At 42.8% G+C, this 22,195-nt stretch overlaps 1 protein-coding gene across 3 annotated transcripts in view; it reads left to right on the forward strand.

Annotated features, from left to right (window-relative positions):
* The window catches only part of CORIN (corin, serine peptidase), a 513,735-nt gene that overhangs the window by 375,862 nt on the left and 115,678 nt on the right, over positions 1-22,195 (forward strand). For all 3 annotated transcript variants that reach the window (XM_029588293.1, XM_029588313.1, XM_029588304.1), the window contains exon 18: positions 4,109-4,158. In XM_029588293.1, coding sequence (XP_029444153.1) covers positions 4,109-4,158 — 50 coding nt within the window. The remainder of the gene's footprint in view (positions 1-4,108; positions 4,159-22,195) is intronic.

Consider the following 22,195-nt stretch of genomic DNA (forward strand, 5'->3'; position numbering starts at 1 on the left):
ACGTGACGCCGCGTCACTCCGACGTGACGCCGACGTCACGTGCTCCTTGCAAAGGAGTTCAGAAATGGCGTCCTGACTCCCTGCTGTACCACCAGGGAGTTTTGGTAAGTCTTGGGGGGGGGGGGATTAAGGAGGGTGAGGGGTTTAAATTTTTATTTAGGATCAACAATCGCGATTTCCAACGTATTCAACATAGCTATGTTGAATACGTTGGAAATCCGATCGTTTTCGCCTCATCACTTTTTTAAGTTAAAAAAAAAAATAAGTTGCGTTTTACATTTAAGTTCAAAACGAATGCACACCCCTATCTGTATGTTTGTGAGAGAGAGGACACATATTGTGTTGGTGCATGTGTGCCCCCGTCTACGACAATCTTAGCATGACAGCTATGTAGAGCTGAAGATTTTTAAAAATCCTTATTAGTTTTAATCATTGGATGTTATTTGTGTCTGTTGTGAAATATTTTATCGATGTTTAGGAAATTTTAAAATTATATGTGGGGTGGGGGGTGCCAAATAACCACTGAGCTATAGTGTGAGATTCCCTTTGTAAATCCTAGGGTGTGGATATGACAGAGCAGAGGTTCTGAAGAGGAAGCTGAAATTCCACTTTGGAGAAATAGATGGTCACAGTAGGGGGAAATTTATTTATTTATTTTTTTTAAAACCTGTCCTGTAGGGTAATACACACCCTCGTTGTCTGAGGTTGGTCCAATCCCACATCTTGCCTGTGATCCCACAGAGCTGGTGTCAGGACAGATAGGGATTCTTTTTTATTTTATTTGCCCCAAGTAGGGGTTACAAATATTCAAAGGCAAAAATCAAGCTCATATAGTTCACACCTGAATCTCCAAGCATAGATGCTGCTCATTGTGCTGCAGCTACATCACTGATAGTATATGCCCATAGATATTACCCAGGGGTCAGGGTTCTTTGATTTTATTCAGCCAGAATTTAGCTGTATCTTTAGCAAAATTCCAGTGTCATTTGTAAAAAATATTTGAAAGTGCAGCAAAGTTACTTAATATAAGAGGAAATGTTCAGAAATGTAGTAATTCAGTTACTCATTCCAGATGAAGTGGCCATTGTTTTTAGGTAACAGGTATTTCTCCATTGTAATTTGCACTATAAAGTACACATGGGCCATTTTTGTTAAAGAATATTTCCATCAGAACAGAATAAAAGACAGCTTTGATAAGTCAGGTACATAGGGGCTTCCACTAAAGGCTGTTAACACATTGAAAATCTGCCCCTAAGACTTACGCGCGTAACCCCGAAAACCTGCTCCTGCGCGTGCCAAGCCTATTTTGCATAGGCTCGGCAGCGCGCGCAAGCCCCGGGACGCGCGTATGTCCCAGGGCTTGCGGGAAGGGGCGGGGGCGTGGTGCCAGTCCGGGGGCAGGACCGAGGCCTCCAGCACAGCGCCTGTGCTGGGGGATGGCGCGCCGGCAGCCGGCCAGGGCGCACAAGATACGCCTGCCGGAGGCAGGCATAAATAATTGAAATAAGGTAGGGGGGAAGCGGAAAAAAAGTTCCCTCTGAGGCCACTCCAATTTCAGAGCGGCCTTGGAGGGAACGGGAAAAGCCATCGGGGCTCCCCTAGGGCTCGGCGCACGCAAGTGTGTATCACCTTGTGCGCGCCAACCCCGGATTTTATAACATGCGCGCGGCAGCGCACATGTTATAAAATCGGGTGTACATTTGTGCACGCCGGGTAGCGCGCACAAACGTCCCCCGCGTGCGCTTCTATAAAAATCTACCCCTTAGGGGGTAGATTTTATAAAAGTTCGCCCGTGCAAACAAGAGTACGCTGGATTTTAATAAATACGTGCATAGCCACGCGTATCCTTTAAAATCCGGGGTCGGCGCGCGCAAGGCCGAGCCGCGCAGCCTGTCTCCGTTCCCTCCGAGGCAGCTCCGAAATCTGAGCAGTCTCGGAGGGAACTTTCCTTCTACCACCCCCCCCCCCGCACCTTCCCCTCCCTAACCCACCCCCCAAGCCCTATCTAAACCCCCCTACCTTTGTTTTAAAAGTTACGCCTGCCAGAGGCAGGCGTAACTCGCACACGCCAGCTGCGTGATTCCCCGGCCCGGGAGCTGTTTCGGAGGCCTCGGCCACGCCCCCGGAACACCCCCAGGCTGGAACCACACCTGCGGCCCAGCCCCTGAATGACACACTGCTGCGACACGCCCCCAACACGCCCCCCCCCCCCAAGGAAAGCCTCGGGATTTACGCGCTTCCCGGGGCTTGAGCGCGCCACCGAGCGTATTCAACATAGGCTCGGCGCACGCAGGGGGAACTTGGGGCAGGTTTTCGGGGGGTACGCATGTGTCTTATGCACATACCCCTTTGAGAATCTGCCCCTTAGTCTTTAGGCCACCATTTAGCATGAATGCTAAGAGGTTGATATTGAAAAGCTTTTGTGCATGTAACTTTGGAGTTAGCAGACAAAACTGAGTCCTGAATGCTTCCCACATTGAACACCTATATTTTACACACACAGTTTATCTGGGGAAAAAAGGGGAGCATTTATGGGGTGCTCTGGGGGCAGGATTTAACTTTTCCCAATGGAGTGAAGGAGTAGCCTAGTGGTTAGAGCAGCGGGCTACAAACCAGTGAAACCAAGTTGAAATCCCACTGCTGCTCCTTGTGACCATGGGCAAGTCACTTTAACCTCTGTTGCCATAGATACAGATTGGGGATGGTGAGAAATACCTACAGCACCTGAATGTACATTTACATTTATTAAAATTTATAAACCACCTAACACTTAAAAAGACAAGTGTGGTGAACAAAATAACATGCACAGATTAAATCAATGAACAAGAGATAAAACTATGTACAATTAAAATTTAAAAAATTAAAATGTTACAGTGAGGCATAAAATAAAAAATATTAAATTAAAGAAGTTGATAAACACAAGAATTAGATAGTGAAAGCAAACAACCATAGGCTAACAAATAAAAAAGTCTTAATGTATTTTCTGAATTGAGTAAGCGAATCACAATCTGATTTCTATTGGAAACAAATTCCATAGGGTTGGTGCTGCAACAGAGAAAGCGCACTCACGAGTAAGGTGAAGTTTGGCGAATTTTGGTGATGGACTTTGAAGTGCCAAGAAGTGTAATATAAAATCTAAATAAATAAACTATGTGGCACTGAGAAGGCAAAGTTATATGTGTATTTCTGGTTGGAAAAACAGCAGTCCTAACTTTACTCTGATAAAGTTGTGCACATGGAGGTGAATTTTCAAATGAGTTACTCATTTAAATGTAACATATTATCATAGCAATTTTCAAAAGCCATTTACGCTCATAAAGTTCACTTATGCAGGTAAATCCTATTGTCAATTCAATATATATTGTAGCAATTTTCAAAAGTCCACTTTTAGTGTGAAAATGCTTTTGAAAATCAGGCACATAATAGATGGGAGAATAGTGCACATATCTAGCCCAAGTCACGTACATATCTTTCCTCTGAATATTGACCTTTAACTGAATATTGACCTTTAACAATTTAGCATGCATGCTAAAACATTTTTCTATGTGACTTTTAATAACTTGGCCCCCTAATGACTAATTTACTAAGAGTTTTCTCCTATTATGTGACTATTGAATAATAATAAGCATAACTTTAATAATTAAGGCATGTAGCTTTCTGAAGGTTGTTGGAATTAGAATAAATCATCAAAACATTTTTCAGCAAAACACATGGAGACTGGTTTCTGTATCATGCTCTACCTCATGGCTAAATCTCTGTAAAGCCAACCAGAAGGAAAAGCTCTCAAGCTATGGTTACCTTAGCAGTTTTCTCTTAAAGTGACAAGGTCTCCATTATGGTTTTCAACTGGCGACATTGCTGCTGCTGAGGCAAGTTTTATCCTATTGCATGCACAGGCTTGTAGGGATAAAACCAGGACCGGACAGCAGAAATGGAAGCAGCTGGCAACCCAGCACTTCATACTGAAGGCAAACATGGATCTGGTTGAAGCGCTGTTTTCTCACAAGCTGGTATCAAGTTGTTTGTGTTATTCATATGTATCTGAAAGATGAAAACTGAACAAAGGAACTTTATTCATTTTTTTAATTTTCTCTTTTTCAATATTCAGACAGGAATGCCAAAACAGAAGAAAGGTTTCTCTTGTCTGTAGCAAAGAAGGTAAGGAAAAGAACCTAATTCACTGGTATTAGGAGTGAATTTTCAAAGGAGTTACCCAGTTTTATTAGGGCAATTAATGTTATTATTGTAAGCCTAATGATAAGATAGAGTGAGATGCTCAGACTATCTCAGGGCAACCTTGTCTAACATTCCAAGATCCTCTAAATCCTTCATAAAGTGGATCTCATGCTACTCAGTAATAAATAAATAAATAAATAAATTGGTGTTTATGAGAGCTCTCTAGCAGACTGACAGACAGACACAGATTCAGAACTGCACTGACCAAAGTTTTATTGTCCTTGAGAATGTTGCATTTCGTAAAAATAAAAGGAAACTAGTGGAACTGACTGTTTAAAACTTGTAAAGAACGCTTTTTCTATCATAAAATAACTTCTTTGCAGATATTCAGATGCCAGTATGTTCCATGTAGATACAGAGAGGAGACAAAAATGGTGCCCACCAGGCATCAGTTCAAGGAGATAAACTGAAGACATGAATTCCCTGTCATTATATACTGGCTTGAGATTTTTTATATTATCCAGAAATGCCCAATCTGACTACCTTGATCATTTACAATAAATATGATAGAGCTGCTTGACTAATATGAGGTTACATATGCATCAGCTACAGTACAGTAATTCAATCAGTACTCTGTCTCTGCTAGGGAACTGATAGCAAGGAGGAATCCAGTTTATCCACTCCAATACCAAGATAATTCAGGAAAAGCTTCCATACATACTCAGTACATGATTCACTAAGGGTTTTTTTCCCCATAGACACAAAATAGGAGAAAGGTTTTAATGAATCTGACTTTAAGACAGTTAACATATTAGATGTCAGCAGATTAGGGCCATTTGTCCACCCAGTCTGCTTAGCTGTCTCATTTAAACTGTGCTAGGTAAAAATTGTTGCGTATATCTGGTATGCACTATACGAATCATGATTATGAAAAAAGTATCATTTTCCAACTGTCAGTCATACAAGATATGACTGCCTATACTTCTATAGCTCTGGTCATTGCCTTTTACCACCATCTACTACTACACTAAGGGCCAGATTTTAAAAGGGTTACGCGCATAAGTACGCGCGTAACCCTTTTAAAACGCCCCTGTGCGCGCCGAGCCTATTTTGCATAGGCTTGGTGGCGCGCACAGGCCCCAGGACACACGTAAGTCCCGGGGCTTGCAAAAAGGGGCGGTCGGGGCGTGGCCAGGGGGTGTCATGTCAGCTCTGGGGCGTGTTCGGGGGTGTGTGGGAGGTCCGGGGTCGTGGCCAAGTGCCCCGACACAGCGGCCTGTGTCAGGGCCTGCCGCGCCAGCAGACAGCTGGCGCGCGTAAGTTACTACTGCCCGGAGGCAGGCGTAACTTCGTGGATAAAGGTAGGGGGGGTTTAGATAGGACCGGGGGGGTGGGTTAGGTAGGGGAAGAGAGGGGAAGGTGCGAAGGGGTGGAAGGAAAGTTCCCTCCGAGGCCGCTTCGATTTCGGAGCGGCCTCGGAGGGAATGGGCAGTGCGCGCAGGGCTCGGCACGCGCAAGGAGCACAAATGTGCACCCCCTTGTGCGCGCCGACCCCGGATTTTATAAGCTACACGCGTATCTTATAAAATTCAGCATACTTTTGTTTGCGCCTGGTGTGCGAACAAAAGTGCGCGCGCGTAGATTTATAAAATCTACCCCTAAGGATGTCCCCAGCTACCAACCATATAAGCTTGAGTCCCTAAAGACCACTCCTCCTCATCTTTATTTGGGAAGAGTAGGCAAGTCTACCTGCGGCCTATGCGGGAAACTTGCCACCTTCCCTTGATGCTTTCTGAGAATGCTGACGATGCATGTTTGTTGACCTTGTCTCAAATTTTTTGGAAGCATGACACAGCCATACTGTCACTCTGTTTTAAGTTTACTTTGTCATCTCTTCTTTTTGACCCTCTACTAGGCTGGATAGATAATCATATAAGATTCTATAGCTAATGCAACTCACAGACTTCCTGTTACTTTTACCCTACTAGTACCGAATACATAAAACCCAAGCATGCTTAAATATCACATTTCCTAGCATGTAGACAGATGGACTCAGGACAAATGGGTTTATGCTCCCCTACCAGCAGATGGAGACGGAGCAAGTTTATGTCGCAGAATATATAACCATGCAGTGACCCCAGCTTGTCAGTATTTTCCATCTCCAGCAGATGGTGGACGTGAATCTCCCAATGGTGATTTCTCTGAGCTTTTTGAAAGGAAAAATTTTAAATTCTAAATTCAGGAAATGAGAGCCCCACTTTCCTGTGGTGAATCCTAAAGGTCCCTCCCCCAGTTGAGAATTCCTGAGGCGATTTCTGTAGTCCCTCAGCTGTGCCTTGGTCCAGTAGCTGGGTTTCCGGGCATGGTCTTAGCTGCTAGTTCAGCTGAAAGGTAGTGGCTGCAGGAGGCCAAGGGTGGCGGGGAAGTTTTACCTGAATCAAAGACAGTTAGAGGGGTTTCAGTACTTCCTCCGGTCTCCGTTTTCAGTGTGCCATGCCAATGTTCTTTCCCACTCCCGTGTGTGTTGAAGGTGATGAGGTTGTGCTAGACAGTGTGTGTGTGTTGAGTGGGTGAGGGTGGAGAGAGTATAAATACTGAGCGTGTAGGGGTGGAGAGAGAGAAAGCTTGAGCAGGTTGCATGGTAGAGAAAGCAAGAAGGCACTGAGTGTGTGTGGGGGTGGACAGGGAGAGAAGATACTAAGCAGTTGGAACTATTGAGAAAGAGGATGCTGGGTGGATGAGGGTGAGTGGAGAGAGAGAGAAAGAAGAGAGAAAGAAGGCATTGAGATTGGGTGATTCTAATATGCTAGGCATGGAGTGGAGCAAAATCCTGTAGGGGGAGATGAAGAGTTGCTGGGCAGGGAGAGGGAGAGACAGAGAGAACATCAGAATATAAGAACATAAGAAATTACTATACTGCGTCAGACCAAGGGTCCATTAAGCCCATCATTGTGTTTCCAACAGTGGCCAAACCAAGCTACAAGTACCTGGCAAGTACCCAAACACTAAGTAGATCCCATGCTACTGATGCCAGTAATAGCAGAGGCTATTCCCTAAGTCAACTTGATTAATAGCAGTTAGACTTCTCCTCTAAGAACTTATCCAAACCTTTTTTAAACCTAACTACACTAACTTCACTAACCACATCCTCTGGCAACAAATTCCAGAGCTTAATTGTGCATTGAGTGAAAAAGAATTGTCTCCAATTTGTTTTAAATGTGCTACTTGCTAACTTCATGGAGTGCCCCCTGGTCCTATTATCTGAAAGAGCAAATAATAGAGATGTCCATTCGTTTATCACAAATTAGGCAATTTCAACAAAATTGCCTAATTCGTAGTGGTTCGGGGGACCTGAACCACGAAACGGATTTTTCCCAAACTTCGGGGAAAATTTGTTTTTCGGGTTAGTACGGGGGGGGGGGGGGGAGGGGCACATTTATTTAAAAAAACAAAACAACACACCCCAACCCTTCAATTTTACTTTCTTACAACCCCCCCACCATCCCGATCCCTCCCCAAGACTTACTAAAAGCCCTGGTGGTCCAGCGGGGTCCCACGAGCACTCTCTCCCTCTGGGCCGTCGGGCCTGCTATGAATCAAAATGGCGTCGATGGCCCTTTGCCCTTACAATGTCACAGGGGCTACCAATGCCATTGGTTGGCCCCTGTCACATGGTATGATCAATGGATGGCCGGCGCTATCTTGTGCTCCTACCATGTGACAGGGGCCAACCAATGGCACCAGTAGCCCCTGTGACATAGTAAGGGCAAAGGCTATCGGCGCCATTTTGAATACTGGCAGCCGACGGCCCGAGTGCAGGAGCTCGCTCGCAGGACCCCGGTGGACCACCAGGGCTTTTAGTAAGTCTTGGGGAAGGATCGGGATGGTGGGGGGGTTTGTAATACAGTAAATTTAAAGGGTTGGGGTGGTTTTTTTCCCCGATTCTTTTTTTTTCCTATTTTTTTTTTAAATTTTTTCTCAGACTCATTTTCCCGATCCGCGCCGACAAAAAATGATCCACCCAAAAACGAAATTTTCGACGAAGCGCCCGAACCAAAATATGTCCAGATATGAAAAAACGAAGCTCATCTCTAGTAAATAACAGATTCACATCTACCCATTCTAGAATTTTCATGATTTTATAGACCTCTATCATATCCCCCCCAAACCATCTCTTCTTCAAGCTGAACAGCCCTAACCTCTTTAGCCTTTCCTCATCGAGGAGCTATTCCATCCCTTTTATCATTTTGGTCACCCTTCTCTGTACCTTCTTCAGTACAACTATATCTTTTTTGAGATGCGGTGACCAGAACTGTACCCAATACTCAAGGCGCAGTCTTCACCATGGAGCGATATAGAGGCATTATGACATTTTCCATTTTATTCACCATTCCCTTCCTAATAATTCTTAATATTCTGTTTTCTTTTTTGATTGCTGCAACACACTGAGCCGATTATTTCAATGTATTATCCACCGTGATGCCTAGAACTTTTTCCTGGGTGGTAACTTCTAATATGGAACCTAACATCATGTTAACTACAGCATGGGTTATTTTCCCAAATATGCAACAACTTGCACTTGTCCACATTAAATTTCATCTGCCATTTGGATGCCCAATCTTCCAGACTCACAAGATCCTCCTGCAATTAATCATAATCTGCTTGTGATTTAACTACTCTGAATAATTTTTGTATCATCTGCAAATTTGATAACCTCACTCGTATTCCTTTCCAGATCATTTATAAATATATTGAAAAGCACTGTTCCACGTAGAGATCCCTAAGGCAATCTACTGTTTACCCTATTCCACTGAGAAAACTGACCATTTAATCCTACTCTGTTTCTTGTATTTTAACCAGTTTGTAATTGACTAAAGGACATAGTCTCCTATCCCATGTCTTTAGTTTTCTTAGAAGCCTCTCATGGGGAACTTTGTCAAATGCCTTCTGAAAATCCAAATACTACATCTGCTAGTTCACCTTCATCCACATGTTTAACAACTCCTTCAAAAAAATGAAGCAGATTTGTGAGGTAAGACTTCCCTTAGGTAAATCTAGACTGTGTTCCATTAAAGCATGTCTTTCTATATGCTCTGTGATTTTGATATTTAGAATAGATTCCACTGTTTTCCCGGCACTGAAGTTAGGCTTACTGGTCTATAGTTTCCTGATCGCCCCTGGAGCCCTTTTTAAATATTGGGTTTACATTGGCCACCCTCCAGTCATCAGGTATAATGGATGATTTTAATGATAGGTTACAAATTTTAACTAATAGATCAGAAATTTCATTTTTGAGTTCCTTCAGAACCTTGGGGTGCATACCATCCGGTCCAGGTGATTTGCTACTCTTTAGTTTGTCAATCTGGCCTACTACATCTTCCAGGTTCACAGTGATTTGATTCAACTCATCTGACTCATCACCCTTGAAAACCATCTCCGAAACCGGTATCTCCCCAACATCCTCATTAGTAAACACAGAAGCAAAGAATTCATTTAGTCTTTCCTCAATGGCCTTATCTTCCCTAAGAGCCCCTTTAACTCCTCATTCATCTAATGGTCCACCCAATTTCATCTCAGGTTTCTTGCTTTGGATATTGCTGAAAAGGTACGGAACCACGAAATAATAATGGACACAGAACTCAGTCTAAAACAGCACATATCATTAAAAGTAAAAGAAGGCTACGCAAAACTCATGATTCTCAGGAAACTAAAACTCTTACTAACACCTGCAAACTTTTGAACAGTGCTCCAGGCACTAATATTCTCTGGCACTGACTACTGTAATGCGCTGTTACTAGGACTCCCGCATACAACGTTAAGACCACTTCAAATACTACAAAACACAGCAGCAAGAATACTTACTGGTAAAAGAAGGAGGGACCATATCACTGAAACTCTAGCAGAATTACACTGGTTACCCATAGAACACAGAATCCAGTACAAAACCCTATGTACAATACATAAATTAATACATGACGAAAAGGCAGACTGGCTGAACACAGCACTATGGGTACACTTCCAACATAGAATCCTGAGATCAGCCAACAAAGCACTCCTAACCATTCCTTCAGTCAGGACAGCTAGACTAACCCAAGTTAGCAGGTCCCACACTGTGGAACACAATGCCACTAGAGATCAGATTACAAAGAGACCTTAAAACCTTTAAAAAAAAAAGTTTAAAAACCTGGCTTTTTAAACAAGCTTTTTACAAAGAGAACGGAGAATAGAAAGTATGAGGGAACAGGCAGAAGATCACAAGCACATGGCACTGTTCTTAACATGTGCATTGTAGTAGTTTATTAGTTTATCTCATGGCTAACTTAATAGAATTATACAGAGCATGACAATTATACCTGTAAATAAGTAACTTACATGTATATATGGTCAAGACTTACCTCACTTAAATAAGATTTATTACAACAATGTAACCGAACCTTATTGGCACTTGTTAAAATGTACTACTGTACACATCTACCAACTTTAATTTATGTATCTGTATGTAAACCGTTGTGATGGTATATAACTTAACGACGGTATAGAAAAGATTTTAAATAAATAAAATAAATTTTTTAAAGTTTTTATTATGAGTTTTTGCCTCTATGGCCAACCTCATTTCAAATTCTCTCTGAGCCTATCTTATCAATGTTTTACACTTAACATGACAGTGCTTATGCTTTTTCCTTTTTTCTTCAAATGGATCCTTCTTCCAATTTTTGAAGGATTTTTTTTGGCTAAATTAGCCTCTTTCACCTCACCTTTTAACCATGCTGGTAATCGTTTTGCCTTCCTTCCACCTTTCTTAATGCATGGAATACATCTGGACTGCATTGGGCAATGCTGGGCACTATGGGTGGGGGGCAAAGAGATGGGGATGCTGGGTATTTTGTAAGGGAAGAAACCGAGGAGTTACTGTGCCAGAACCAATGTTTCCAAGGAAGCTGATGCCATCTGCAGGAGGGAATGCAGTTTTGGAGCTGCCACCAGGAGCTAAGTCATGGATGGCATACAAAAGACTGAAGTTCCATCTAAAGCACCTAATACCCTTGTACAACTCTTGTCAGGAAATCAGGAAGAATAACAATAGTCTATCAGTTTTGTTTTAGTTGTATGAATGTATGTGTGAGATTGTAGACACTGTACACAGGGTATCATTACATATGATTTAAAACAGTGACAATTTAACGACATCATCCTTGTCCCTATATGATTACTGAGGTTTTCATTATTCAATCACTATATATATTTGTGGCATGTCTATTTTTGGGTACTAACTTATTTACAGCTAGGTTCCAGTGATTATTATATATGGTGTAACTATTGCCATATAAAATTTTCACTTTGTTAAACAGTTGTCATTGTACAGATTATTTTTTATACATGCTCTGCCAAACGATTTATGAATAGACTAGAAACTGCTTATTTATTTTAATGTTTACTATTTATGAATAAAAATGTTTGTTTTAATGTGAACAGTGTATATTAGTGCTTTGGTCCTGCAGTACTTTTTGCTATATTCTCACCGAGCACTTCATATCATTTATGCATTGCCCAATTTATATAAATAGATAGCATGGATGGAAGGGGGGTCTTGCTGCTCAGTTTGCTCACCCCTTGCCTAGGGCATGGTATATTTCTTAAATTAGGAAAAATGTGAAATTATATTGAAAATATTTTGACTCAGTTCTTCCAACAGAGGCATATGCGCTGCAGGTCACAGTGTACCTTCCAAGGGTCAGCTTGGTATGCCTTTGAGAGCTGTTAAAGCACGTGCTGCACAGGAAGTGCATACGGGAGTCAAACAGATATCCTGTGGGCTAGATTTTTAAAAAAATCTGGGCTATCTTCCGACAATCCGTCCCTGATCTAAGGGGCTGAATTACTAGGGTGGGGAAAAAAAAGCAGAGTGAAGCCTGACAATGGAAAATATAGGAGTCCTCCACCTCCTGCATGCAGAGTATGTTCAGACCCTTTCAAATATCTTTTGGAGTTATAAAACAGTCTGAACAGCAGCCAAGAAATCCCCTTTTATGACAGGAAATGTTTGAGAAAACCCAATATTTGACTGCTAGTATTTGCTTATTGGAGGCCAAATCAGCCAGGGATGAATTGCCAATCTTTAGAAGTCAAAATAAAATACCATTCCTTTAGCCTTTGATAATTGGAGGTGCCTACATATTTTTCCAGACAGGCTTTACCTACTTGCTTTTCATTTGTTGAGTCCACTATTAACCTCTGACTAGGACTTGTTTGACAAATGAATTTAAGGACATGATACATCGCCTGTCCTAAAAACCCCACCAAATTATCAGACACCATTAGTTAAATTAAAAATACAGGCTAGACCTGTATTAATCTATGCATCACATCAATGGTCCAGAGCAATATGCAAATACCAATGTCAACAACTTTTAACCTTATACATTTTAATATTTACATTTTTTTAACACCCTTTTAATTGTTCATTTGGGGAGAGATACAGCCCTCCCATCTTCTCTGTGCTGCCCCCCTGCAATCTGTTCTCATCAGCTCTGTTCATGCTTGTGATCCTGAACCTCCCATCAATCTTCTATCATCCTGTGTAGGTTGGCCTTCTAACTGCATGGACATCATCCCTAGCCAGTTTATGTATGCTGGTGCTGTCCCCCGTCATTCCATACAAGTTGACCCTGCATTCATTATTTGCTTTAAATATGCTTCATTATGCAAATGTATTCTCCTTTGATTTTCATACATGGAAGATGACTTACAATTACATTGTCAGCTATATGTTGAGAATAGATTCAGCATCTATGACCTTGAAATCTCTAGCCTTGTGCGGGCATTTCCAGTGGCATTTTTAGCCCTGGACAGATTAAAAGTTATGAATAGTCACAAAAATAAGCTCTTCAGCAAGAAATCCCCCAAATTTCCAACAGAGTTATGGAAAGCCTTGAAAGTACAAAGCTCGGGTGATAAACTTCTATTGCAGGAATCTGAAATATTTTTAGACTGCTTTGAGCACTTTGCTAAATTTGTTCATCATGAGATGTCTAGATAATGCTTGGGAAACAAGTTACAAGTTAGTGGTTGTGCTGGTTAAACCAACATTATTTATTTATTTATTTAACACTTTTCTATACCGACCTTCATGGTAGAGACCATATCAGATCAGTTTACATCGAATTGGGGAACTGAACCATGAACAGTAACCAAAAACAATAGGTTGAACACGAAGAACAAAGTTACATTTAACAGGGAAATTAAACTTGGAAGCATAGACTGCTGGAAGGAAGGAAAGGCTTGAGACAGAAGAAAATTATTAGTATAAACATAGATCAGTTTAGACCAGCTCTGTCTATGGAACAAAGTTGCCAACATTTTTATTCTGCCAAGAAACCTTTATTGAAATACAGGCCCTGTGACAAGCTAGGAACTGAAATCATGTCAAGTAAAACACAGTTTACCGATAATTAGTCCATTATATTGCAAATCACTGCACTGACCTTCTGTCGTTGCGTCTTTACATGAAGGACATTATTGCTGTTTGTAGCAGTGCTGTGCCATTGCTAAGACAAATGGTCATATATAATGATGTGGAATCAGGTTTTCAAAATTTCCTTTCCTATTTTATCAAGTCTGAATTTTAATGCAGAGACGTGACCTAACACTTAAATACTCAAAATAAGTCAGCCTGTTTTTACTATAGATGCTGACTTGCATTCAGAACTTTGTACAATATTTAGTAAGTACCTTATGCAGCCATTATTAGCCACCTTGGGATTGGGTGACTTACAGTAAAAATAAATTGACAGATCCCATAAAAATGGGAAAGTGAATTTTCAATTCGGCAGAAACTTTAGCAGTGAAAGCTTTAATCTTAATGAAGGTTAAAAAGAGAGCAGCATTAGAGAGATTGATCTAGACAGGCTAGAATTCTAATTCATGTTTTGACTTTTCCTCATGGTTCATGAGAAATTGCATCTGTTTTATCTCTTACTGTTTTATCTCTTACTTATTTTTTATTACTCCAATCTATTAGGAAACATCTGTGAATGTCATTGAATAATTTTAACAATGGGCAGGTTAATGCATTTTAGGTTGATTTATATGTTAAAATTAACTAATAACGTATACTGCTGCTACTGAACTCTCCTTGCAAATAAAATGTTGTAGCTCTGGGAATACCATCATACCAAGAAGGATACATAAAAATAAGATAATGCATTCACTTACTCCTTTCCTTCCATTTTTCTTAAATTTATGACAAAGTGTAAAATGTTCTTTTTGTTGTTACATTATCCCCCCGTTATAAAATGCTCAGATATCCCCCTCAATCAATTACCAACAAGCAATTACAATATCTTCTCCATCCCAAGACAAAGGAAAAAAGGAGGCGGCCTGCTGTTTCTAGCAACCAAAAAACAAATTCAATATTTTCCCCATCAACCCTCTACTACCCCTTGAAATCAGCCTCTTCAAGTCTAAAGCCCTGCAAATCCTGCTGGTATATGCCCCTCCAGGCATTCTCAAAGATCCCGGCCCCCTCATCGAAACCATATCTTCCTCTATCAACACCAATCACCCTACCATTAGGGATGTGCAGAGGGGCGCCATACGTTGCATTCAGGATTCGTATTTGTCGGGGGGCAGATACGTTGCATTCGGCAAGGGGTCCCCCGATACGTTCTATACGTCAATTCCTATTAGTTTCCCTGCTAAAATTAAATTAATTACAACCCCCCACCTTCCTGACCCCCACGACTTACCAAAACTCCCTGGTGGTCCAGTGGGGTGTCCGGGAGCCATCCCCTGCACTCACACCCTCGGCTGCCGGTTTCAAAATGGCGCCGATAGCCTTTGACCTACTATGTCACAGGGGCTACCGGTGCCATTGGTCAGCCCCTGTCACATGGCCATCGGCACCATCTTGTGCTCCTATCATGTGACAGGGGCTGACCAATGGCACCGGTAGCCCCTGAGACATAGTAAGGGCAAAGACTATCGGCGCCATTTTGATTACTGGCAGCTGATGGCCCGAGTGCAGGAGATCGCTCCCGGACCCCTGCTGGACCCCTGCTGGACTTTTGGCAAGTCTTGGGGGACCCTTCTGACCCCCACAAGACTTGCCAAAAGTCCAGCAGGGGTCCAACAGCGAACTCCTGCACTCCGGCCTTCGGTTGCCAGTATTCAAAATGGCGCCGATAGCCTTTGCCCTCACTATGTCACAGGGGCAGCCATCGTGATACGTTTCGATTCTCCATGAATACAACGAATAAGGCCCTATACGTTGTGGATTCCCAATTCGTAGGGAACGAATGCACACCCCTATCTGCCATCATATTAGGAGATTTCAATCTCCACATTGACAAATCTCTCTTCTCTCCATCATGTGAGCTCCTCCTTAACACACTAACTGCTATGGGCTTCAACCAAATAATCAACTCCCCCACTCAAAAATCAGGCCACATTCTGGATTTGATATTCATCAACAGCAAAGTAACACTCATCTCACCCCCTTCTACCACCACTGTTCCCTGGTCAGACCACAAGTTAATACAAACCAAATTTCAAGTTGATTACTCATGTATCCACACTCACAATGAAAAAAAACTCATTGAATTCATCAAAACGTGCCCCAGCGAGATCCTAGAAAAAACCCTTCCTGAGGCCCTAAAACAATTGGACACATCAGACACCATATCTGCAGATAACCCATGGATTGCAATCAGTACGGAAACTATAAAAATTGTATGCCCAATCAAAAAAGAAATAAAAATCTCAGCTAAACAAAGAAAACCTTGGTATAACTAAGATCTGAAAAACAAAAAACGCCTATTAAGACATGCAGAAAAAGCCTGGAGAAAAAACCCTACAAATCAGCTACATGACCGATACAGAACACTGTTCTACATATATTCAAATGACATCAACACGGCTAAAAGGAATTACTACTCTAAAAGAATTCACGACTAACAATACAATCCGAAAGTCCTATTTGATTATGTCACCCAACTGACTTGGCCTTATCAACAACGCTCTCCAAAAAGATATCCCAACAATATCCAGTCAAAAATTCACCCAATACCTTAAAGACAAAACATCGGAACTAAGCCCCAAAAAACTTACCTATCAACCCTGAACTCTCGGCACCTTCATCCTTAATTATACCAATTTGGTCACAATTTGAGACCATTGCCTCCTCTGAGGTGGAAACCATCATCCAAAAAATCAACCCAGCAGCCCACCCACTCGACCCCATACCAACAAAACCCCTCAAACTAATCCCAAACTGCCTAGCAAGACCCATCGCAAACATTGTCAACCTTTCTCTCGAACAAGGTCTCCCTTAAATGTGCAGTAGTAAAGCCTATTCTAAAAAAGCCTCAACTGGATCTGACCATCCTGTCCAATTACCGGCCCATCTCCAACCTACCATTCCTGGCCAAGATTATAGAGAAAACAGTTAACCACCAACTTTCAGAATTCCTAGAAAACCAAAATATACTTCTTCCCGCCCAACATAGTTTCAAGAAAGGTCACAGCACGGAATCACTACTACTTACCCTTATGGATACAATACTTTGTGGATTTGACAAAGGGACCTCTTTTGTCCTAATACTTCTTGACATCTCTGCCGCATTTGACTCTGTCAGCCATAAGATCCTTCTCCACAGGCTAAGAGAAATTGGTCTCCATGGCACCATCCTTCAATGGTTCTAATCATTCCTCTCCAACAGATTTTTCAAGGTAACACACAAAAATAAAACAACAGAACTAATTCTCCTACCACAAGGAGTCCCTCAAGGCTCTTCCCTATCACCAACCCTTTTCAATGTTTATATGTTCCCATTATGCAACTACCTTAAAGTAGGCCTGTCATATTTCCTATATGCCGATGATGTTCAGATTCTGTTTCCCATCAAAGATAACATCAAGAATACACTTAATCAATGGGAAATATATCTTACTGATATAAAAGACATCTTCTCACAAATGGCACCGAGACCCGACCCGGGGGCTGTTCCGGAGGGCGCGGCCACGCCCCTGGGCCCGCCCCCAAACGCCGCACCACGCCCCCAAACACAGCGTCACTCGGCGACGCCCCCAACACGCCGCAGGAGGGCCCTGCTCGCGTAAATCCGGCCGGATTTACGCGAGCAGGGGGTTTAAAATCCGCCCCATATTGTTTCTGCTTAAAGTGAATTACAACTAGCAGCCTATAGCTAAGTTTCTTACCTGTTACAGGTGTCCTCTGAAGATAGCATTTCACCAGTCATACCAGTGGGTCATGTGATTGTGCTCAGCAGTTAATGGACATAAATCTTCTAGAAGCTTCTGCAAAGGCAAGATGCATTCACTGCAAATGTATGGTAGTTCTCATGCTGCAGTGGCTCCTTGGATCTCCTCAGTTCCATCTCATAGCTTTGGATGAGTGGAGAACTCCAAAGAGGAAATGATTGGGTTTATGTGACTGGTGAACTGCTGTATTCAGAGAAATGAGCGGCATCCTACGCATGGATGTACGGGCGCCACAAATAACCGGGCACCCAATGCACCCATGCTGGCAGCCGCCCCCATGCCCTGTGAAGTACTTGAGCTATTGGGAAGGGAGGGGTTCGATCCCCCCTTCCCCTCCATATGCTGACAAGAATAGTGCCAGCCTTGTGTCGCCGGCGCCATGGGGTGCCACGACGTTGAGCACATTGATGATGGTGCTTCCCTCTGATTGGCCCGGCGTCGGGGGCAGTGACGTCAAGGCATGCCCCGACGCCGGACCGCATGATTGGCAGAGGGTGGAGCACCCGTCACTGACATTGGGGGAGGGGGGAGGCAGCCGGCGGGTGATTTAAATCACCCTGGCACCATCGAGCCAGCTTCTTTCTTCCTTGGCCCCCCGTGCGGAGCTGTTTCAGATTCCATGGCTTTGGAGCTCCAAAAAGAAAAATAAGGGGATTCCTTGGCAGTAAGATCCCTTTTAAAATTTAAGAACCTTGCATAAGGAGCTCTTTATAATTGAATATCTTCCGACAAGGAAGTCTGAACTGCTGCGCCTTTCTGGGGAAACTTTGTGTGGGATCCTGGGGCTGTTCTGCCTCTCGGCCCTGAATGTAGAGTATGCGCCGGCCGGTTCCCGCTGCTCCAAAACAAAAAAAAATAAAGTTCTCTTTATTCTACTTTATTTGGCTCGTGATTCAGTCAATACTCGTCTCTTTAGGAAGTGCTGCCAACGTATGGATGTCCCTGAGGTCCGACTCCTCTGCTGTAGCTGGGCAGGCCTCAGCACAGTGCACTGTGAGGGTTTTAGGTACCCGTGACCCCGAGGCACCCACTGGTGTGGAACACTCTGGTTCCAACCCAGTGGTCCTCTCGCCCGCTGGCATTTCTGACTGCAGGGGAGCTAGAAGCCAACGGGGAGGAGGAAGGGCATCTGGGCTGCTTCGAGGAGCAAAGGTTTCCATCAAGGGAACCACAAAGCATGGAGCAGGGGCTCAAAATACCCTTAACGGAAAGAATAATTCAGCAAAAATGGGGGCCATGGATAAAAAGCATCGGAGGGTAGCAGCAGCAGCACCAGTGCCCTCAGTACTGATATCATGCAGCTCACCCCCAAGGAAATCAATGATAAAGCAGCCATCCAGATGCAAGTCGATCACCTATCTTTACTAATGCATTACCTGATGCAGATGTGCAAAGCCTGCAGGCTGCACAGAACATGCCAAGCATCTCCTTGTGAGCCCAGCACCAGGAACTCCCACATCCCTAGCGGGAGGCGGTACAGGTCCCCCATCCTAGCTGGCTTCATGCTCACCATCTGAGCATTTCCACTCCAGCCCTGGCCCTTGGCACCAGCCGTACCACTGGTCCTCCTACGAACATAACCCCTTTGGGGACCTGGCTGGCACCTCGCATTACTGGGGATGCAGGCCTTACAAGACTGACCCACAGCCCAGGTGGGACACAGCTGGTCTTGCTATTCCCCACCCGCTTTCTGATCTCTGCTGTACTCTCACCAGGATCTCTCGCCTTATCCTGAATGGGGTCAAGAATTCAGTCGGTGCAGTTGTTTACCCAAGGAAAACAGGGGTAGCCATGGTTGTGACAAGCGGCCACCAGCGCTTCTGGACGGCCCGCAGAGAAGGGGAAATGGCTTCCTTGACCTTCTCTGAAAACTTTTCTATCAAAATACGGCACATCTGCAAGCCTTTTCTATATTGCCTCATGAAGACCTAAGGCCTGCAGTCATGAGATTCTGAAGGTGTCAATAGCTATGACAGATGCTGTCATATCTATTTCAAAAACATTGTAGATAATTTATTTATTTATTTATTTTTAATTTTTATAATATGGTCCAAATGCTTTTCACACTGCTTGCTGGGATTCATCAGGTGATACAATTCTGCCTATTGCTCTTGAGGGAGAAACTCAGTGAATTCATGGGCCTCTTTAAGGATTAATTGCCAGTATTGAATTATGTAAATTTGATAAGAAGTTATACAGGACTGAAGAGTAGCATTCTGATCATGTTTTCCCTCCTAAAAGTCCAGAAGCTCAGACTCACATCCAAGGGGCAAAGAGGCTGGGTTTTAGACTTCTTGGCCCTTTTCTGAACAGATTGAACTGCCATATGTTAGTGTGTTAACTGGGGCTTCTTGAGTATCTCACATACCTGGACATGTTGGTTTGTATCCACCTGCTGAGCAAAAGTAAGTATGGTGTGTAGGGTCTCTCATCTTCTATATCCCTTGAAAGAGGGTGGATGGGCACTGCCACCAACTCTTCATGGACATCCAGATATTTGAGGAGCCTAAGAAGTGTCCTGGGCTTACTTCTGAAGATGGCCTTAACCATCCTTTAACAAAGGCTGAGGAGGAAAATCTTCTAGAGGAGAATTTTGTTTAGAAAGGGCACTTATAAAAGATCAGTCTTTGGAACCAATTCCTCAGATATATATGCAGGGCTCCAGGACTGTCAGACTCCAACCCTGAGATCATTAGGTCAGTGGCAACCTGAGACTGGACTGACCCTGGAGTCACAATATCTCTCTGTGGCCTAAAACTCATCTCTGCATTCTGGAGCTGAGTGAGATCAAGGAACAGAAAATGTTACCTACCTCAAGCTCCACACAGACAGCACAAAATTAGATTTGGGGCATTGGACCTGTCACTGTTGATACCCTTGGTGCCTAGGAGAGGCATTGAAAGAATGATCACATACTAAAAAGGGTAAAAATGCCCAACACCCAAACATTGACATGCCTAATGCAATGAAAAAACAGGCCAGTGATTCTCCCAATTCTACCTTAAAGGACTTATAATACCACCAGGGTTGGCTTTGTACAGGAGTGGGAAAGACCCCTGACTGAACTTCTGGAGACTGTCACAGCAGTGCTCATGCTTTGGAAAAAGGCTTCACCTCCAAACTGAGCCACTTTGGATGAGTCATAACCTCCTTCATCTCTTGGAGAAATATGTTGAAAAGCTTCCTTGGTGTGTCATGGTCTCCATTTAAAACTTGGCTGCTTGCTCAAGTTTGGAACCCTGGACTTGGCTCAAATGGGGAAGGAGATTCTTTTATACTCCCTGGTTTATTGGTAGACTAGGCAACCACAAAATTGGGGGACTTCTTTGATGTGGTCAGGCCACCAGATGTTTCTTTGACTCTGTGGCTCTTTTGTCAAGTCTTTTAAGGCCAGCTTCAATGAGCTGGACTTAACTATGTCAGTAAGAAAAATGTGGGGCCTATCTTTTTGCACATCAGTCACTCTGGGTGACATCTTGGAGCAGATGTGACAGCTGGAGTCATGATGACTTTTTCCTCAAACATTTGTAGTAAAGTTTGTGATGATTAGTTATGGTTATCCCTATTTGCAGCTAGCACTTGGGACAGAATTCACACTGCTGCCATGTTTCTTAGACATTGTGAGAAAAATCAAAGGCAAAAATAAACAGCGAAATTTTGGTCATAATAGAAGATGGTTCAAAGAGAAAAGAAATTTCAACTGTGGCCTACTGGCAATAATCGTGATAAAGAAAAACTGCAGGCCACCTCAGCAGAATCAAGGAAGAAGAAATAAAACTTTTGAATTATCAAATGTCTAACTAGTATAGTTCTAGGGGGTGTTAGCAAAAACCCAGAATTAAAATAGAAGAATCATTTCCCAACTTTTCAAGGCCACAGAAAAAAAGAAGCACGTTCAATTGTATCAGTGGATAAAAACAAACTGAGAGAAGCCATGGGGTTGCTGCTGTGGAGGAACTAGAATACATATGTAATAAACTATTGTTTTTTCAGAAAACTCTGGAAGATTCATGTCGGTGTGGTGCTGAGCCCAGTAATGTAACCCACTTATGTATCTTGGTAGATTGCTTGTCTTAGAATGATTTCTCTTATTCTGAGTCCAGTCTACTTTCGGCAAAGTATAGATGGAAATCTATAGTTTTATATGAGGGATATCCCTGAATTAGTCATTTATGACTAATTTGAGATTACACATCTAAAGCTCCCTGCGCAGCTGAACATTTCTGTGAGTACATTTTTTCCTTAGAATTGTATCTAAGGATTTTTGTCTAAGGAAAATCTAAGGCAATATAGAGTCCTTCATGCTCATTTAAACCTCAGGTCAGCCAATTTCCTGGCCATTTCAAGTTTACTTCCTCTTAAGATTTCTGTATAGATTCTGCTCCTAATGAACAGTCAGAGGAAGAGGAGGGGTCTCATGATAAATGCTATGGGCCTAGAAACAAGGAATTCCTGGATTTCAATCCTGACTCAAGTTACTGTTTTCCCATGAAAAAGTAATTTATCTCCAGTCTTATAATTTACCAAACCATGGGACCTATTTAAAAAAGATGCGCTGATAGATGTTGTTACACACTAACATCCATGGTTAGTAAACAGGCCTTAATCTCAATACGGCTTATGTATTAGCAATGGCTGTTAGTGCATTTTTGTAAATAAAAACATGCCATACTGGGTCAGACCAAGGGTCCATCAAGCCCAGCATCCTGTTTCCAACAGTGGCCAAACCAGGCCACATGAA

This window comes from Rhinatrema bivittatum, chromosome 1 (assembly GCF_901001135.1).
Source record: "Rhinatrema bivittatum chromosome 1, aRhiBiv1.1, whole genome shotgun sequence".
NCBI lineage: Eukaryota > Metazoa > Chordata > Amphibia > Gymnophiona > Rhinatrematidae > Rhinatrema > Rhinatrema bivittatum.